At 37.2% G+C, this 14132-nt stretch overlaps 2 protein-coding genes across 3 annotated transcripts in view; both read right to left on the bottom strand.

Moving 5' to 3' along the window:
• The window catches only part of p2rx4b (purinergic receptor P2X, ligand-gated ion channel, 4b), a 9181-nt gene extending 5202 nt beyond the window's left edge, over nt 1–3979 (bottom strand). Inside the window, exons 1-3 of the mRNA XM_030142797.1 lie at nt 3837–3979; nt 1374–1521; nt 724–795 (exon numbers count right to left, since the gene is read on the bottom strand). Coding sequence (XP_029998657.1) covers nt 724–795; nt 1374–1521; nt 3837–3979 — 363 coding nt within the window. The remainder of the gene's footprint in view (nt 1–723; nt 796–1373; nt 1522–3836) is intronic.
• Nucleotides 3980–7226: 3247 nt separating this feature from the next.
• On the bottom strand, nt 7227–13793 carry zbtb26 (zinc finger and BTB domain containing 26). Of its 2 annotated transcripts, none has more exons than XM_030143686.1 (3): nt 13600–13793; nt 11748–12289; nt 7227–10933 (listed from the first exon to the last, which is right to left on the bottom strand). In XM_030143686.1, the coding sequence occupies exons 2-3, from the start codon at nt 12273–12275 to the stop codon at nt 10124–10126; spliced, it is 1338 nt and encodes a 445-aa protein (XP_029999546.1). In that variant the 5' UTR covers nt 12276–12289; nt 13600–13793; the 3' UTR covers nt 7227–10123. The 2 variants fall into 2 exon arrangements, with proteins under 2 accessions (XP_029999546.1, XP_029999545.1); XM_030143685.1 differs by having other exon boundaries at nt 11748–12309; nt 13600–13792.
• Nucleotides 13794–14132: the final 339 nt, after the last annotated feature.

Raw genomic sequence — 14132 nt, 5'->3', positions numbered from 1 at the left:
TTACGAAAAAAAAATAAGTAAAAAAAAATTCGGCTCTGTTTTTCTGAATTAACGGCATACTGTTTTCTGAAAAAATAAAAATTCGGCTCTGTTTTTACAAGATAATTATCTCATTAATTCAGAAAAACAAGGCCGAATTTAAATTTTTGCAGAAAACAGTATCTCGTTAATGCGGAAAAACAGAGCCAATTTTTTTTTTTTTACTTATTTTTTCTCGTAATTACAGAATAATTATCTCATTAATTCAGAAAAACACAGCCGAATTTTATTTTTTGTGTGAATGAAATATGCTTCCGTAGAAACTCATCACAACTGAAATCAAACTAATTACAGATACGTAATCTTCTATAACGTCTATGAGCAAAACCAGAGCCAGCCACACTGTATGCATTTCATTATACTTCTATGTTTGTACTATACTGTTTTTATGCATGTTTTTTATGCATATTTTGATAATCTACAGAGCTTGTTTGTGTCAGGACAGAGATTGTGAACCAGCTGCAAACTCCTTTTCCAACACATTGCATTCAAACTTGACTTAAACTCTTTTCCATGTATTGTTACATAAAAATAAAGTCACAAAAAAAGCTGCCAACTTCAGAGGATTTGTTGCTTTTTCAATTTTTCCACACCGCACTTCAAATATTTTTTGGACAAAACAAGTGATGTGATGAGTAATAATACAACCGAATGAAATGTTATGTAAAACTAGGACTGACTCACCTCAGGACAACGTGACTGAGTTTGTTTGGGCGTCACAACCATATTCGTAAGTACAAAGAATGAATGATCTCCCTGCAAAACAGAGGAGCAAGACTGAGCACACACATCAGAACACAGCGTCCAGGGTCAGCCGTCTGCAAATACACTGGTCTACAGGGAAAATGCTTCCAGAATAAAAGTAATGAAATTTTACCACATGAGAGTCACTGATAAAGAAAAATCAAGTAAAAAATGCTGGTTGGCTGAACTTTCCAAGATACAGCCTTGGGTCAAAATGTGAAATTCAAGAATTAATGAGAGAATGGGTTTGACTCAAAAGGAATATTTGTGTCAGAGCTACAAGATCTACTTCAAAACACTGTCTGCACATTAGAATACATTCACTTTACAGGTTCTATTTTGTGGAAGATTTATAAAACTATTATATAAATGTACATAAACCAATATATATGTATAATAACACTTAATCATATATCTTGAAAACATCAGCAAACCGGCACTTTTGTCACTTATTTTCCAATTAATCTTATTAAAATACGTAACATTTAGCACATTTAATCTCTGAAGCAAATCAGTTCTAAAAAATTGTAGATCAGCGATATCAGCACAGAGGAGGTTCCTAGAACAAAAGAAACAGTTCTGTTAATTACCTGAGGGGGAATAATGTAATCGGCTCCATCCCAGAAACGTGGATCCATGTCAGATGTGTTAGTGTAAGCGAATCCTTTCACTTTGGTGGTGACAGAACTGATAACAGAGTCTGTGTCCTGGTAGGCCTTCTGCACCACACACACATACCTGAAACCACAGCAGATAAAGCCATTTTAACGTGTTCATAGTATACACTACAAACAAGAAGTTAAGGATATTTTTAATTTTGGGGCTATTTGTTTCAGTTGGGATTCTTGCACAGTGCTTTTTACTTGTTTGTGTATGAATTGAATTGAAACACATTCTTTTAATGACCAGACAGCTTTATTTACAAATGGCATAAATGACAAAAAAAATGACAAAAAAAGAAATATCCTTAACTTTTTGTTTGTATTGTATCTTTATGTATTCAAGTCTGTTTAACTCATAAAGACCCAAACAAACGCCAGCAACAAAAACCATCCACTGATCTAAAATATTTAACCTTGTGGAGCCTGAGTATATTTTGGCCGTTTTTGAATACTTCTGATTTTGCCTTTATATTTCTCATCAAAGAACTGTTTATTTTGCCTTATCTGGGTTCATTTTTTCAGCACAACCTCACCTGTGTGACTGTACAGTTTTTTTTGTTGTTTTTTTTTTCATTTGAGATGCTGTTTTAACACACTGAACCTAAAATCACACAAAGAACATGAAATCCGAGCAGGATGAAATTTAACTTTTTACAGTTTTTCACCAAAAACATGTTGAACGAACTATTTTCACAAGTTAGAATGAGTAAAATAGAAAACTTCAAAACAATAATTACAAATTTTGCAAATAACAAAATTATATACTACTATTTAGTACCTGCTGATCCACTAGTCATATCAATACAGGGTGGGGAAGCAAAATTTACACTGAACATTTAGTTGTTTTTTCTCAGCAGGCACTACGTCAATTGTTTTGAAACCAAACATATGTTGATGTCATAATCATACCTAACACTATTATCCATACCTTTTCAGAAACTTTTGCCCATATGAGTAATCAGGAAAGCAAACGTCAAAGAGTGTGTGATTTGCTGAATGCACTCGTCACACCAAAGGAGATTTCAAAAATAGTTGGAGTGTCCATAAAGACTGTTTATAATGTAAAGAAGAGAATGACTATGAGCAAAACTATTACGAGAAAGTCTGGAAGATACTATTAAAGAAGAATGGGAGAAGTTGTCACCCGAATATTTGAGGAACACTTGCGCAGGTTTCAGGAAGTGTGTGAAGGCAGTTATTGAGAAAGAAGGAGGACACATAGAATAAAAACATTTTCTATTATGTAAATTTTCTTGTGGCAAATAAATTCTCATGACTTTCAATAAACTAATTGGTCATACACTGTCTTTCAATCCCTGCCTCAAAATATTGTAAATTTTGCTTCCCCACCCTGTACATGTAAATAATTGGTGCAGTTTGTCGTCTTTCCATAGTCATCAGATATGACTCATTTGGATGTTCAGAGGCTTCGTAGTGAACGTGGAAACACCATCATCTTCTACAACATTGATTCACCAGTAAAACCCATGGAGTTTATCAAATAACAGCAGCTGCAGATGCTTGCTTTTATGTTTAGTTGATGATTTTTGCATTAAAAGTCATTTTTTCCTCAGTTTTCTGTGTTTTCAAATAATAACATTTGAATTTACTCTGAGCTTTTATGCACATCTACATGGTCAGTAAATTAAATATAGGAAAATATCTGATTTACACTGAAAAATGCAAAATGCAGAAGATAATATGATAATAAATTCTGATAAATGACTTAAGAAAGATTAGATCCGGAGAAAAAGAAATCATCTGGAAGTTGACACAAAAGCCGTTCTGGGCCTTTAACCCTTTCTGCATGAATTATGAGTACCTTAATCAAGATCTTTTTCGTGGGTGTTTTTATTCCTCTTTAGGTATGAAAAAAACAATGTGATTGAAAATTCTTTTGGAACCTTTTTTTCCACGAAGTTACAAAAATGTCTACTCAGCTGGACACTATGCATTTCATTTTTGAAGTGACATACTGTGTGAAAACTATGAAATAAAAACATGTTTAATGTTACTAAACTGATGTTTTTTCACATTTTAACATACTATAACACTACTTACTACACACTCAGATAATATGCAAAAAAACCAACATATTTTTGTCAAAAGAAAAAGAACAGTTTATTACAGTCTAATAACGATTAGCAATTGATTTATACTCAAGTATGTTACTGCAGATCAGGTTTATCAAGAAGTGGAAAGCTACAGTAATGGTATGAATTGCAGTGTATGGGATGATGCATAAGTTGGTTGATATGCAAGTAAAACAACAAAATCCATAAATATACAAGAGAACAGCTGTAGCATAGCTGTCCACTGTAGTGACCACTATGCATGAAAGGGTTAAGCTGAGGATCTGCTCTTTAAACCAGTGAAAACCACATGACTTACCCGACCACATACAGAAGCACCAGAAGCTGAGTGAACCTGAAGATGCATCCGACTCCAATGTTGGGAATAACCAGTGTTTTTGTAGTTTCATAATCAAACACATAGTGCAAAGTTTTCTGACAGCAGCCTGCAGACCTGCTCATCACTGCTGCAATGACAGACTGTAAAATACTGATCAGCAAACTGCATCGACTCTTATTCAAATCATTGTTATTCAAATCAGTATAATACGTCTTTGGCCTTGGACAGTCTGACACGTTGTAGGTTCTGTAGCAGGTTCACACACATGCATGGAGGTTTATACTTCAGCTTTTACATGTTTGAAAACCTTTAGAATATGATGAAGAGGAAAAAGGATGGTCACAGTTTTGTTCCGTATTGGAATAAAACAGCCAATAGCAGAGAGCATGACAAGATGCAGGGAAAATGTAGAAATCAGGATTATTCCACTTGTATTGATTTCTGAACTCATCTGTGGTTGAAAAATTAACTTCTTTTCTGTGTATTATTTATGGGTTTTTTTGTTGTTGTTTTTTGGAAATTCTGATCAGTTTTCTTTTCTGCAAATAAATGTTACATACATGTTGTTTGAGATTTAGGAGTTTCTAGAATAGACAAAAATACACCTATAAATGGTGTTGATTTTGTGCTATAAGGTGTGTTGTAGGGCTGCTGTCAATAACATCTGTTACGTACAAGCAGATAATATACATTTTCTGTTTATTCTGCCAAATTTTTAATTATTTAGGTTTTTATTTTATTTGGTTTATTTGATGAGGACAGTGCATACTGATTTTTTTCAATTATGGAAATGGTACAAGCTTCCTGATTGCTACTAATTGACTTCTTTGCACAACATAATATAGAAATGAAAATTCAAGGAAGCAAAAAATAATAATACACACAAAAAAGAAAAAAAGAAAAGGAGTCATATTTGAAAAGGAGTGAGAAGAAGCATAGCTTATTAGCTCTAACCCCTACTGATGAACACTCGGTACAAATAAAAACATTACTTTGTGTAAATATGCCAGATTTAGGTGGGAGCTATTTTCCATCTGTAGTCCTCAACATTTAAAAACAGACTAAACATATAAACAAGACAATACAGTGTATACAGCACATTACTATATAAAAGTGTACATCATACTACACATTATTAATACAATAAATACAATATAAAACTGCCAAGAAGAATACTGAGATGGAGATGAAATGCTGAGCAGACATCAGAGGTATTCACAGGTTTGATTAGATTTTAACCTTTTTTTTTTTTTTTTTTTTTTTTTTTTAGCTTTTGGTTTTTTTGCATTTATTGTTAAATTATCCTGTATATTGGGCTAAAAATAGAATGTAGAAATGGATGATGGGCTCCCCTTTACATACTGCTGTCTTCAGAATTCTGCTTTATTTTAACTGAAACATCAGGAAAAAAACAGATGTACAAGTATGTGGTAAGTGTGTGTATATGTATGTATAGGTGTGTGTGTGTGTGTGTGTATATATGTAGGTGTGTATGTGTGTGTATAGATCTGTGTATGAATATGTATTTACATACACTGAACAAAAATATAAATGCACGACTTGTTTTTTCTCCCATTTTTCATGAGCTGAACTGAAAGATCTAAAACTTTTTCTGTGTACACACAAGGTTTATTTCTCTCAAATATTGTTCACAAATCTGTCTAAATTTGTGTTAGTGAACACTTCTTCTTTGCTGAGATAATCCGTCCACCTCACAGGTGTGGCATATCAAGATGCTGATTAGACAGCAGGATTTTTGCACAGGTGTGCCTTAGGCTGGCCACAATAAAAAGCCACTCTAAAATGTGCAGTTTTATCACGCAGCACAATACCACAGATGTCACAAGTTCTGAGGGAATATGCAATTAGCATGCTGACTTCAGGAATCTCCACCAGAGCTTTTGCCTGTGAATTGAATGTTCATTTCTCTACCATAAGCCATCTCCAAAGCTGTTTCAGAGAATTCATGAAGAAGACTGTGCAAGGAAAATGGTGGTCACACCAAATACTGACTGGTTTTCTGACCCCCCTGGACCACCCAATACAGTAAAAGTGCACATTTTAGAGTGGCCTTTTATTGTGGCCAGCCTAAATCACACCTGTGCAATAATCCTGCTGTCTAATCAGCATCTTGATATGCCACACCTGTGAGGTGGATGGATTATCTCAGCAAAGGACAAAGGAGCAGTGCTCACTAACACAGATTTAGACAAATTTATGAACAATATTTGAGAGAAATAGGCCTTTTGTGTACATAGAAAAAGTTTTAGATCTTTGCGTTCAGCTCATGAAAAATGGGAGCAAAAACAAAAGTCGTGCATTTATATTTTTGTTCAGTGTATATGTGTTATTGTATTATGTGTTTATGTAAATCATATCATATTTTTTCATAACAATATAAAGCCAGAAACGTAATTATTTAATAGTAAGTATCAGTCATATTATGGCATAGTGTATAGATATGATTAGACTAGGAAGGTTATTATTGTTATTAATTATATAAGGAGAAGGGGTGGGAGTTCATAAGTTGTACTTCTTCTCCCTCCTTTTCGAATATGTATTATATGTCTTATGTTTAAGTGTTTTGTTTATTTTTTTTTTTTCTTCTGTTTGACATTCATGTTCGAAAGAAATACATCAATCAATCAATCAATCAATCAATCGATGTGACTTTACTATGTAATACATGTAGTTATTTGAATGTTTTAGCTGGTGCTATCTGTGCAGAAAAAAAATGAGATTAATTTTTAATGATGTGAGGACCAGGTATTGTTAGGTGTGTCACAAACCAAATGTGCGACAAATATACAATTGTACATGTGGAAAAGAGTGAAAGTGAATCAAAGTGAAAGAAAACGGGGATGTAACGGCTCAAGCGTTGCTGCTGTGACTCATCTGTTCATAGATGTGATCATACTCTGCGAATAGACAATAAAAGTTTTGCCTAACAGTCTTATTTACATGTCACTGTGAGATACTCACAATGCAAACTCTAAATGATTAAAAAGCTTGTGAAACAAAGTCCTTGTATGTGCTGGACTATAATCAGAAACTATGACAAACCACAACCCAAACATTTACATTCATTCTAAAAGGTGTTTGTTTCTCATCAGAACAAATAACAGTTCTATCTCCTGTCAAATGTCTGATCATTCCTGGGTTTATTTTCCTCAAACTCCATTAGAAACAAACAACACATCCTATAATCCTGTTATGACATACAATCCCTTCTGCCCTGTTTTTTCTTTGTATAGATTATTTGATTCTAGATGAAAGCAGTGAATATATGATGCTTTCAGAAACTGGAGATAAATCAGGTGTAAAGAGGAGGTGCAGACATGTGAAAAAATAAGAACACATGACCAAAAGTGGATAAGAGTCAGTTTTTAATTTCAGAACACGCATTGACTTCCATGAACACAGGACAGAGACAATGTCACATTGGTCCAATAGTACCTCATCTAAAAAGTCTTTATAAAAGAATGAATTCAGTTCAGATAGACACTATTTCAACAGGACATACAGTATAATAGCTGACCTTCAATAAAATATTCATCTACACACCCGTTTCTTTTAGTTATAAAGTCCATGTTATCATATTCACATGTTAGAAAGAATGGCTACAGTTTACTGAATACGCAATGTACAGATGGATGGTTTTTACGTTGCGATATATTTTGGACAAAATACTGTAGACATAAAGACCATGTATGTTATCGATAAAACCAATGATGTACAATCATTACATTTTGTGTTTCAGTGCTTCAGATTCAAGTAAGGTATAAAAGTGGGGCGTCGAGGAAGTGGCTCAGTCCCACCTCTGCCATTCCATCCACCCCATGATGACTATCAAAAATAAAAACAAAGCTGTAAAAGGCATCTACATCGTATAATAGAAAGAATGTCCACAATAATGAAGCTACAGTGAAGAAGCGGTGTGTAAAATGTTTCAATCTGTCCTGATGTTCTCCAGTTTAACCCTCAGGAATTGGATGATACTTCTGTGGAAAGTGGCCATCGGAGGCTCAATGTTCAAGCATATCGTCCAGCATATTGTCCCCCCCCCAGGTTGCAAATTTGTTCTCGGGGGGCAGCAGATAGTCAATGATAAGGAGTTCACTTTCTCACAGCTTCATCTACACATCCTCCACATACAGGTCCGTCGTGTTACTTGTAGAATTATGTATCGAGGTCCGGATTGAGGACGGATCGAGGTATGTGAGCGGTGGGGGGGTGGGGTGGCATATTGTCCGGCACATTGTGTGGTTGCAAATTTGTGTTCGGGGGGCAGCAGGTTGTCAATGATATGGTGATAAGAGGAGCTCACTTTTACCTTCTCACAGCTTTATCAACAGAGCACTATAACCCACCACGTCCTCCACATACAGGTCTGCCGTGTTACTTAAGGAATTACATATCCCCCCCAGTCCCACAAATTTTTCCGGGCATGGGGGGGGGGGGGGGGGGGGGTAGGCTGATGATTCTGTTAGTGGGGCTTGGTTCAAGAAACCCTAATTTACATGGACGCTAAATAAAGTGATCTGATGAGATGTTTACATTCCCCAACTGAATGTTTTTTTGAAGGGTCCATTGGCTGTGAAGCGTCAGGAAATACAACAAAAGAGTGACTTTTGTTTTTGCTCTCTCTCTCTTTTGACTATTGAGGTGTTCAACAATACTTACATTTTCATTTAAAGGTCTCCAACAATAAGCTACAGTTTGTTCTTTGCTACCACCATGTTTCTGTCCATTGTAGAAACTTGCAACATCTCCTAATGTTACCTCCATGTACAATGATGTACAGACAGATAGTAATGGTCCTGTTGACAGGATAACGTTTCACCAGAAAAACACAAAAGCATTTGCTTTGCCTTGTTGGATTTACACAACAATGGAGTGAAAACAATCCCTGTTTACACTGGAACATTAAAGAAGTGAAAACGCTGTCGTATGAATGCCAGGCCAGTAGTCACCCATGTAACTTTGTAGTGACACACCAAACATGACCACGACATTTCTCCAAAGACTGCCAGAAGTACAGCCAGCTGTTATTGTTGTCTGATTTACACATGCAATTAAAATGAAAGTGTAATGTACATGAACAAAGTGGAGCAAGTGTTGTTGCTGAAAACTTCAACTTACATGATACTTAAAAAAATAAATTACTGTATTAGTCCAACTAAACCTGGACTTGCAGGTAAATGTGTTAAGTATCTTATTTGGACAAAACATTTGCATTGTTGTCCATTGTTCAGCCAGTTTTTCTCTGGGTTGATGACCAGCTAGCTTGCTATTGACTACTATTGTGGTCTGTGACAGTGTAGGTTAACGAGCTGAGTGAATTCATATCGCCACCTATGGATTTCAACAATACATCGATTAGATGATCTTGAATTTAAACTGGGACAAAGAAAATAGTCAAACTAAACTATTTAGTCAAACTGTTGTTGTAGCTCAGCTAAACTGTGCAACATACTGACATTTGAGAATAATTCTACTCTGGAGGCTGTATTCAAATGTTTCTGTATCCATATTATCTAAAATGACATTTCTGTTGAAACAGGAGGCAGAAATGCAAAAAAAAAAAAAAAAAAAGCTTTGCATTTCATCCTAAAGCCGTTGTCGTGTAAACTTGGCTAGGCCTTTTCACATCAACTTAATATTTTTTGATAAAAAATCTGATAAATACTGTGAGGAACAGACACCTCACAAATTGAATATGATGTGGTAATTCTATTAGTTGTGAAAATGTAATTAATTTGTTAAATGGATTCATCAAACAGTAGGTGATGTTGAAGTCCTCTTACTTGCCACCTTTAGCGGCCTCTGTCTCTATTCTGTCCTCATCCTCCATTTCATGATCATCTACCTCCATATTACTGTCTGAACTGTTGAACGATAGCTGTGCAACTCATTCTGTTTGCTCAAACAACTGACAGATGTATGAAGCTTCTTCCTTTTCCAAAAATATTAATGATGGATCAAAGCTTTGAAGTTGGTAACTAGATAGGTTGCATTTATCTTAAAACATGCAACAACCTTGGTCAATATTTTCTCACTGAGTGGATTATCGAAGGTGTACACCACTCCTCTCAATCCCATTGGAGAGCTGTTCTGATGAAGCTTTACATGAGGCATTTTTAGTCAGACTGGTTATTCCAACTATCGGTGGAATATTAGAGTCCACAGCTAGTGATCTGAACAGCAACCTGCAACACAGCCGACATGAATAACTGATCCAGCAGATGTAAAAACACGAGCGGGTTTCATATTCGGCCAAACTCAAACTCCAGCCCCCCGTCATGCAGGCTGCCTTCATTTGCATTGTCAAAGCTGTTCTTCCCGTGGATCTGTTTGAGGTGCTTGCGGAGAACGGGCTTGTGGGCAAATACCATGTCACAGTAGTTACAGCGGTGGGGTTTATCCCCACTGTGCAGGTTTAGGTGGTCCAGCAAAGAACACTTTTGGGTGAAGGTTTTTCCACAGATTTTACACTGGAAGGGCTTGATGCCAGCGTGGACCCGCATGTGTCGGTGCAGGTTGCCTTTCTGTGTAAAAGTCTTGCCGCACAGGAGGCACATGAACAGCTTATGCATCTTGAGGTGGTTGGCATAGTTCTCCAGTTGGCGAAAGACTCGGGCACATTTCGGACACTGGTGGTACCACTGCAGGGGCTTATCGTAGCTCCTCTGGTGCACGATGTGTTTCTCAGCAGGAGGGGAGGGGGGCGGTGGACTGAGCGGGTATCCGGACATGCTCCCAGGCGGCGCGGCCATCTCACTGCCCCGACTGTCCACGGTGGAGTTGATGAGCGAGTGCTGGGGCTCAGGGGAGTGGAGGGCTGCAGGGGGGCTGGTGGAGAACTGACCGGAGATGGGGTTTTCCTCCACCTCAGACACAGACTCCACCTTCACTATTGTGATGTCATTCTCCTCCATGTTTTGTCTGGGGTGTCTCTCCACGATTTGGGGAGGGGTCTTGGGCTGTATGATGACATCATCGTCATCATCATCATCATCATCATCATCTTGGTCATCGTCATCATCGCCATTGTTGTCATCAATGTCCTCCTCAACCTGTTCCAAGAGTAGAAGAAGCAGCAGGTTAAATATATAAAGGTACTACCTACTCACAAAATTATGCATTCAAAACTCACTTAAGTAAAAGCATCTGAGGCTTATCACTAAAATGAAGAGTCCATAAGTTCATGACACACCCAGGGGAATGCTATTTGCTCTTGCGTGTTTCCTGTAAAAACAGGAAGTAATCTAGAGAATCACTGTCAACAGCCCATCCAGTAGTGAACTCTGAACAGTAGTTTCTGCATCAATATAGGCAAGAAAAAAGAATGAATGTGACATGAGTAAAAGACATAGAAACACTTAAAAACATTGATGGGGCGGGGGGTGGGGGGGGTTGATTCTGATTTTTTTGGTTGATTTGTACTGTTGCATTAATGTTTATGTTGCCTTTTGCAGTTGTAGATGTTTAAGATTGAGCTTTTTTTTTTTTTTTTACCATTTCATACATTGTGGGTAGTTTAATCTACAGTGATGCACCATTCTGTAAGATCATGTTTTTGCATTGCAATCCAGTGAGAATAATAATTAAAGAAGATTTTTTAAAGAGTTCATATATGTTAAGAGGGAGAAGAACTTTCTGAACTCATACAGGATGAATTTATCCTTTACTTTATCACAGAAAAACAATGAGAGATGTACTTTTCACTGGATTTACAGGAAGGCACCAGAGTAAAAACTCCAATATTCACCTCTGAGATGTGGTGGTTTAGAAATGTAAAGCTGTACAAAATGAAAATACCCAAGTAAATAAAAGTACTTCAGATTTGTACCTAAAATCATGTAGTAGAATTAGAACAACCCCACTGACCTGTTGGACCAGGGCCTCCTCTTGATGGTTGGTCCGGACCTGGGAGTGCTGCTGTTCTCTCAAGGCCTGAGACGACGACCCCTCGTCCCTCTTGTCTCGTCTCATTTCCACATCCACTGTCAGCTGTCGAGCAGCCTGAGGTTTGATGAACTTGCTAAGTGCTTGAGTGCACTGCTCTACAATGTGGCCCATTTGAAGAAAGCTGGCCACTGTCAGATAATGGACGAGCTCTAGCTCAGGGAACTCAAGCTGTCCCGTATAGCAGGATAGCAACAACTGCCTGCCCACCTCTGCCTCCTGGATCATAGAGATCTGGACTTCCCTCGAGTCCTGCTGGAGGATGAACTGGTCCCTCAAGAAGGATGAACCAGCAGCAAACACCACCTTGTGGCCAGGGACCTCCAGCTGGTTTATGCGCACAGTGACGTCACAAAAACGTCTCTGATGACGCAGAAGGTTCATTTTCTGCAGCATCGAGTCTCCAAAAGTGGCAAAGCGGAACTGCAGGATCACCTGGTTCTGAGCCATAGTGAAATGAGGACCTGCAGCAGGAACAGTAGACCTGTTAATAGAAACACACAGACCACATCATCTCTCCAGAACTAAAAGTCTTCTGGTGAATATTTCACTGCAAACTGAATTCATTATTGCTTGACTATAAACACATGTTGTGGTAGTAGTCATTTATACACATACAGTCAGGCCCATAAGTATTTGGACAATGACACAATTCATTACATTTTATTTAATTCTGCCCCTGGACGTTCAGGTATAATTCAGTGGGTTTAAAGTTTTTAGGAAGGTTTACGAATTACAATTTTAAATGTAATCCCTACATTTTTAGAGGCTCAAAACTGGACAAACTCAGATTGTTATAGATTTGAGGATTGTTGAAATACTTGATTGCCAGTCAGACTATCTGAAGTCTGGTTCAGCAGACGAAGCATCACCTTCAGTTGATGCTTGTTAGTGGATCTTCCTGCCTTCAGTTCAGTCTTAAGTCCTGTAGACCAGTGTTCTTCTAACTGAGTATTATTAGTATTCAGAATTTGATATTGTCAGAGGTTTCTACAATAAACAAAAGTGTTAATTTTAACCAAACACGTACCTATAAACAGAAAAATCAGTGATTTATTGTGTTTCTCCAGATTGATATGCAGGTAAACAGCAAAATTACTCAGATTCCATTCAGAAAGTTGCCCATTTAATACAATAAGGCGGTTCTACATCATAATAAACAAACATTTTAATTACTGATGGTTTTGTCACAGGTCATTGTTTTCTTCAGATTTCTTCCACATGGACAAAAAAGTGCAACAGATTATTTCACCGCATCAACTTCTAACGTTAGCGGTTTGTCCTGGTTTGATCATTAGCTTAAGCCTGTACATTAAAAGGATAAAAGACTGATCAGTGATGCTTCCTGGACAAAGCCGAACAGTAGTAAACTTTATAACAATGTAAAAAGTACTGTGGTGATCAGTTTGAGAAGCTTTTAAGACTGACAATTAACAAAACAATTAAAAATGGACATATGTCAGCGGACATCGGGGCTTTTATCCAACTCTGAGTTAACATTAGCATAGAGTCACCGGTAATGTAGTGTTTTTCTTTGGAGGAAAATACAGACTTTGTTGATTTATATAGGTTAAAGGCACTCTTAGCAGATAACCGAAGCTGTTATGTTAGTTATCTAAACACACCATCATAATTTTTGTCCGTATTTCGCCTCGGCCTGTCGGTTCCAGTTCGGCTAACGCTGCCTTATAACCTGAACCAGATGCTAATAGCCTAGCTAGCTGTGGCTAACACTGTGGTTTTACTGGTGTTGACATATAAACAAATTCTCTACCTGTGTTTTCCTCGTACAGAAACCCGTCCGAGACACGATCTTATGCCGAGGACACTGTCTTGTGTCCGTCTGGAAACACAAGGCAATTGCTCCGGATGCAAAATAATTTAAAGGCCCAGTATCAACATAATGCATTATCCTTCACACTGTCTATGCAATATCCAGACACTTCTGTGCAAGGTCGTGGGGGATGAATGGACTGAATTAACCTCAGTGGTGGATGCAAATACACTAAAACCACACTGTAAAAATATTCCTTCACTGGAAGAAGGTCTATGCATTAAAAAAAAAAACAACAACAACAACCCAAAACAACACAAGTTAGTATAAGTATTAGTAAAATGTGCTTAACCCTTAAAGAACTGTTCCAACATTAACCTTTCCTAAGTGATTTAATTTAGTCTCTGACAGTGTTGACTATTATATCTTCTTGAGACCCAGCAATGCATTTTTGTCCTCTGTAGGTGACAAGAGTTTCACAGCTTTACTTAAAACAAACAAACAAACAAAAAAACATGGTCCACTGAAAAGAA

The sequence above is a fragment of the Sphaeramia orbicularis genome, chromosome 9 (genome assembly GCF_902148855.1).
Source record: "Sphaeramia orbicularis chromosome 9, fSphaOr1.1, whole genome shotgun sequence".
NCBI classification, from domain to species: domain Eukaryota; kingdom Metazoa; phylum Chordata; class Actinopteri; order Kurtiformes; family Apogonidae; genus Sphaeramia; species Sphaeramia orbicularis.
The sequence above is the reverse complement of the archived record's forward strand: the minus strand, read 5'-3'. Positions and strand labels throughout refer to the sequence as shown.

What these genes read in the sequence shown, in the direction of transcription:
- zbtb26 (XM_030143686.1), bottom strand. Translation starts at nt 12,275, where the DNA reads ATGGCTCAGAACCAGGTGATCCTGCAGTTCCGCTTTGCCACTTTTGGA. An exon ending in AGGAGGCCCTGGTCCAACAG is followed by an intron (nt 10,934 to 11,747) that starts GTCAGTGGGGTT and finishes CTCTTGGAACAG; the next exon opens with GTTGAGGAGGACATTGATGA.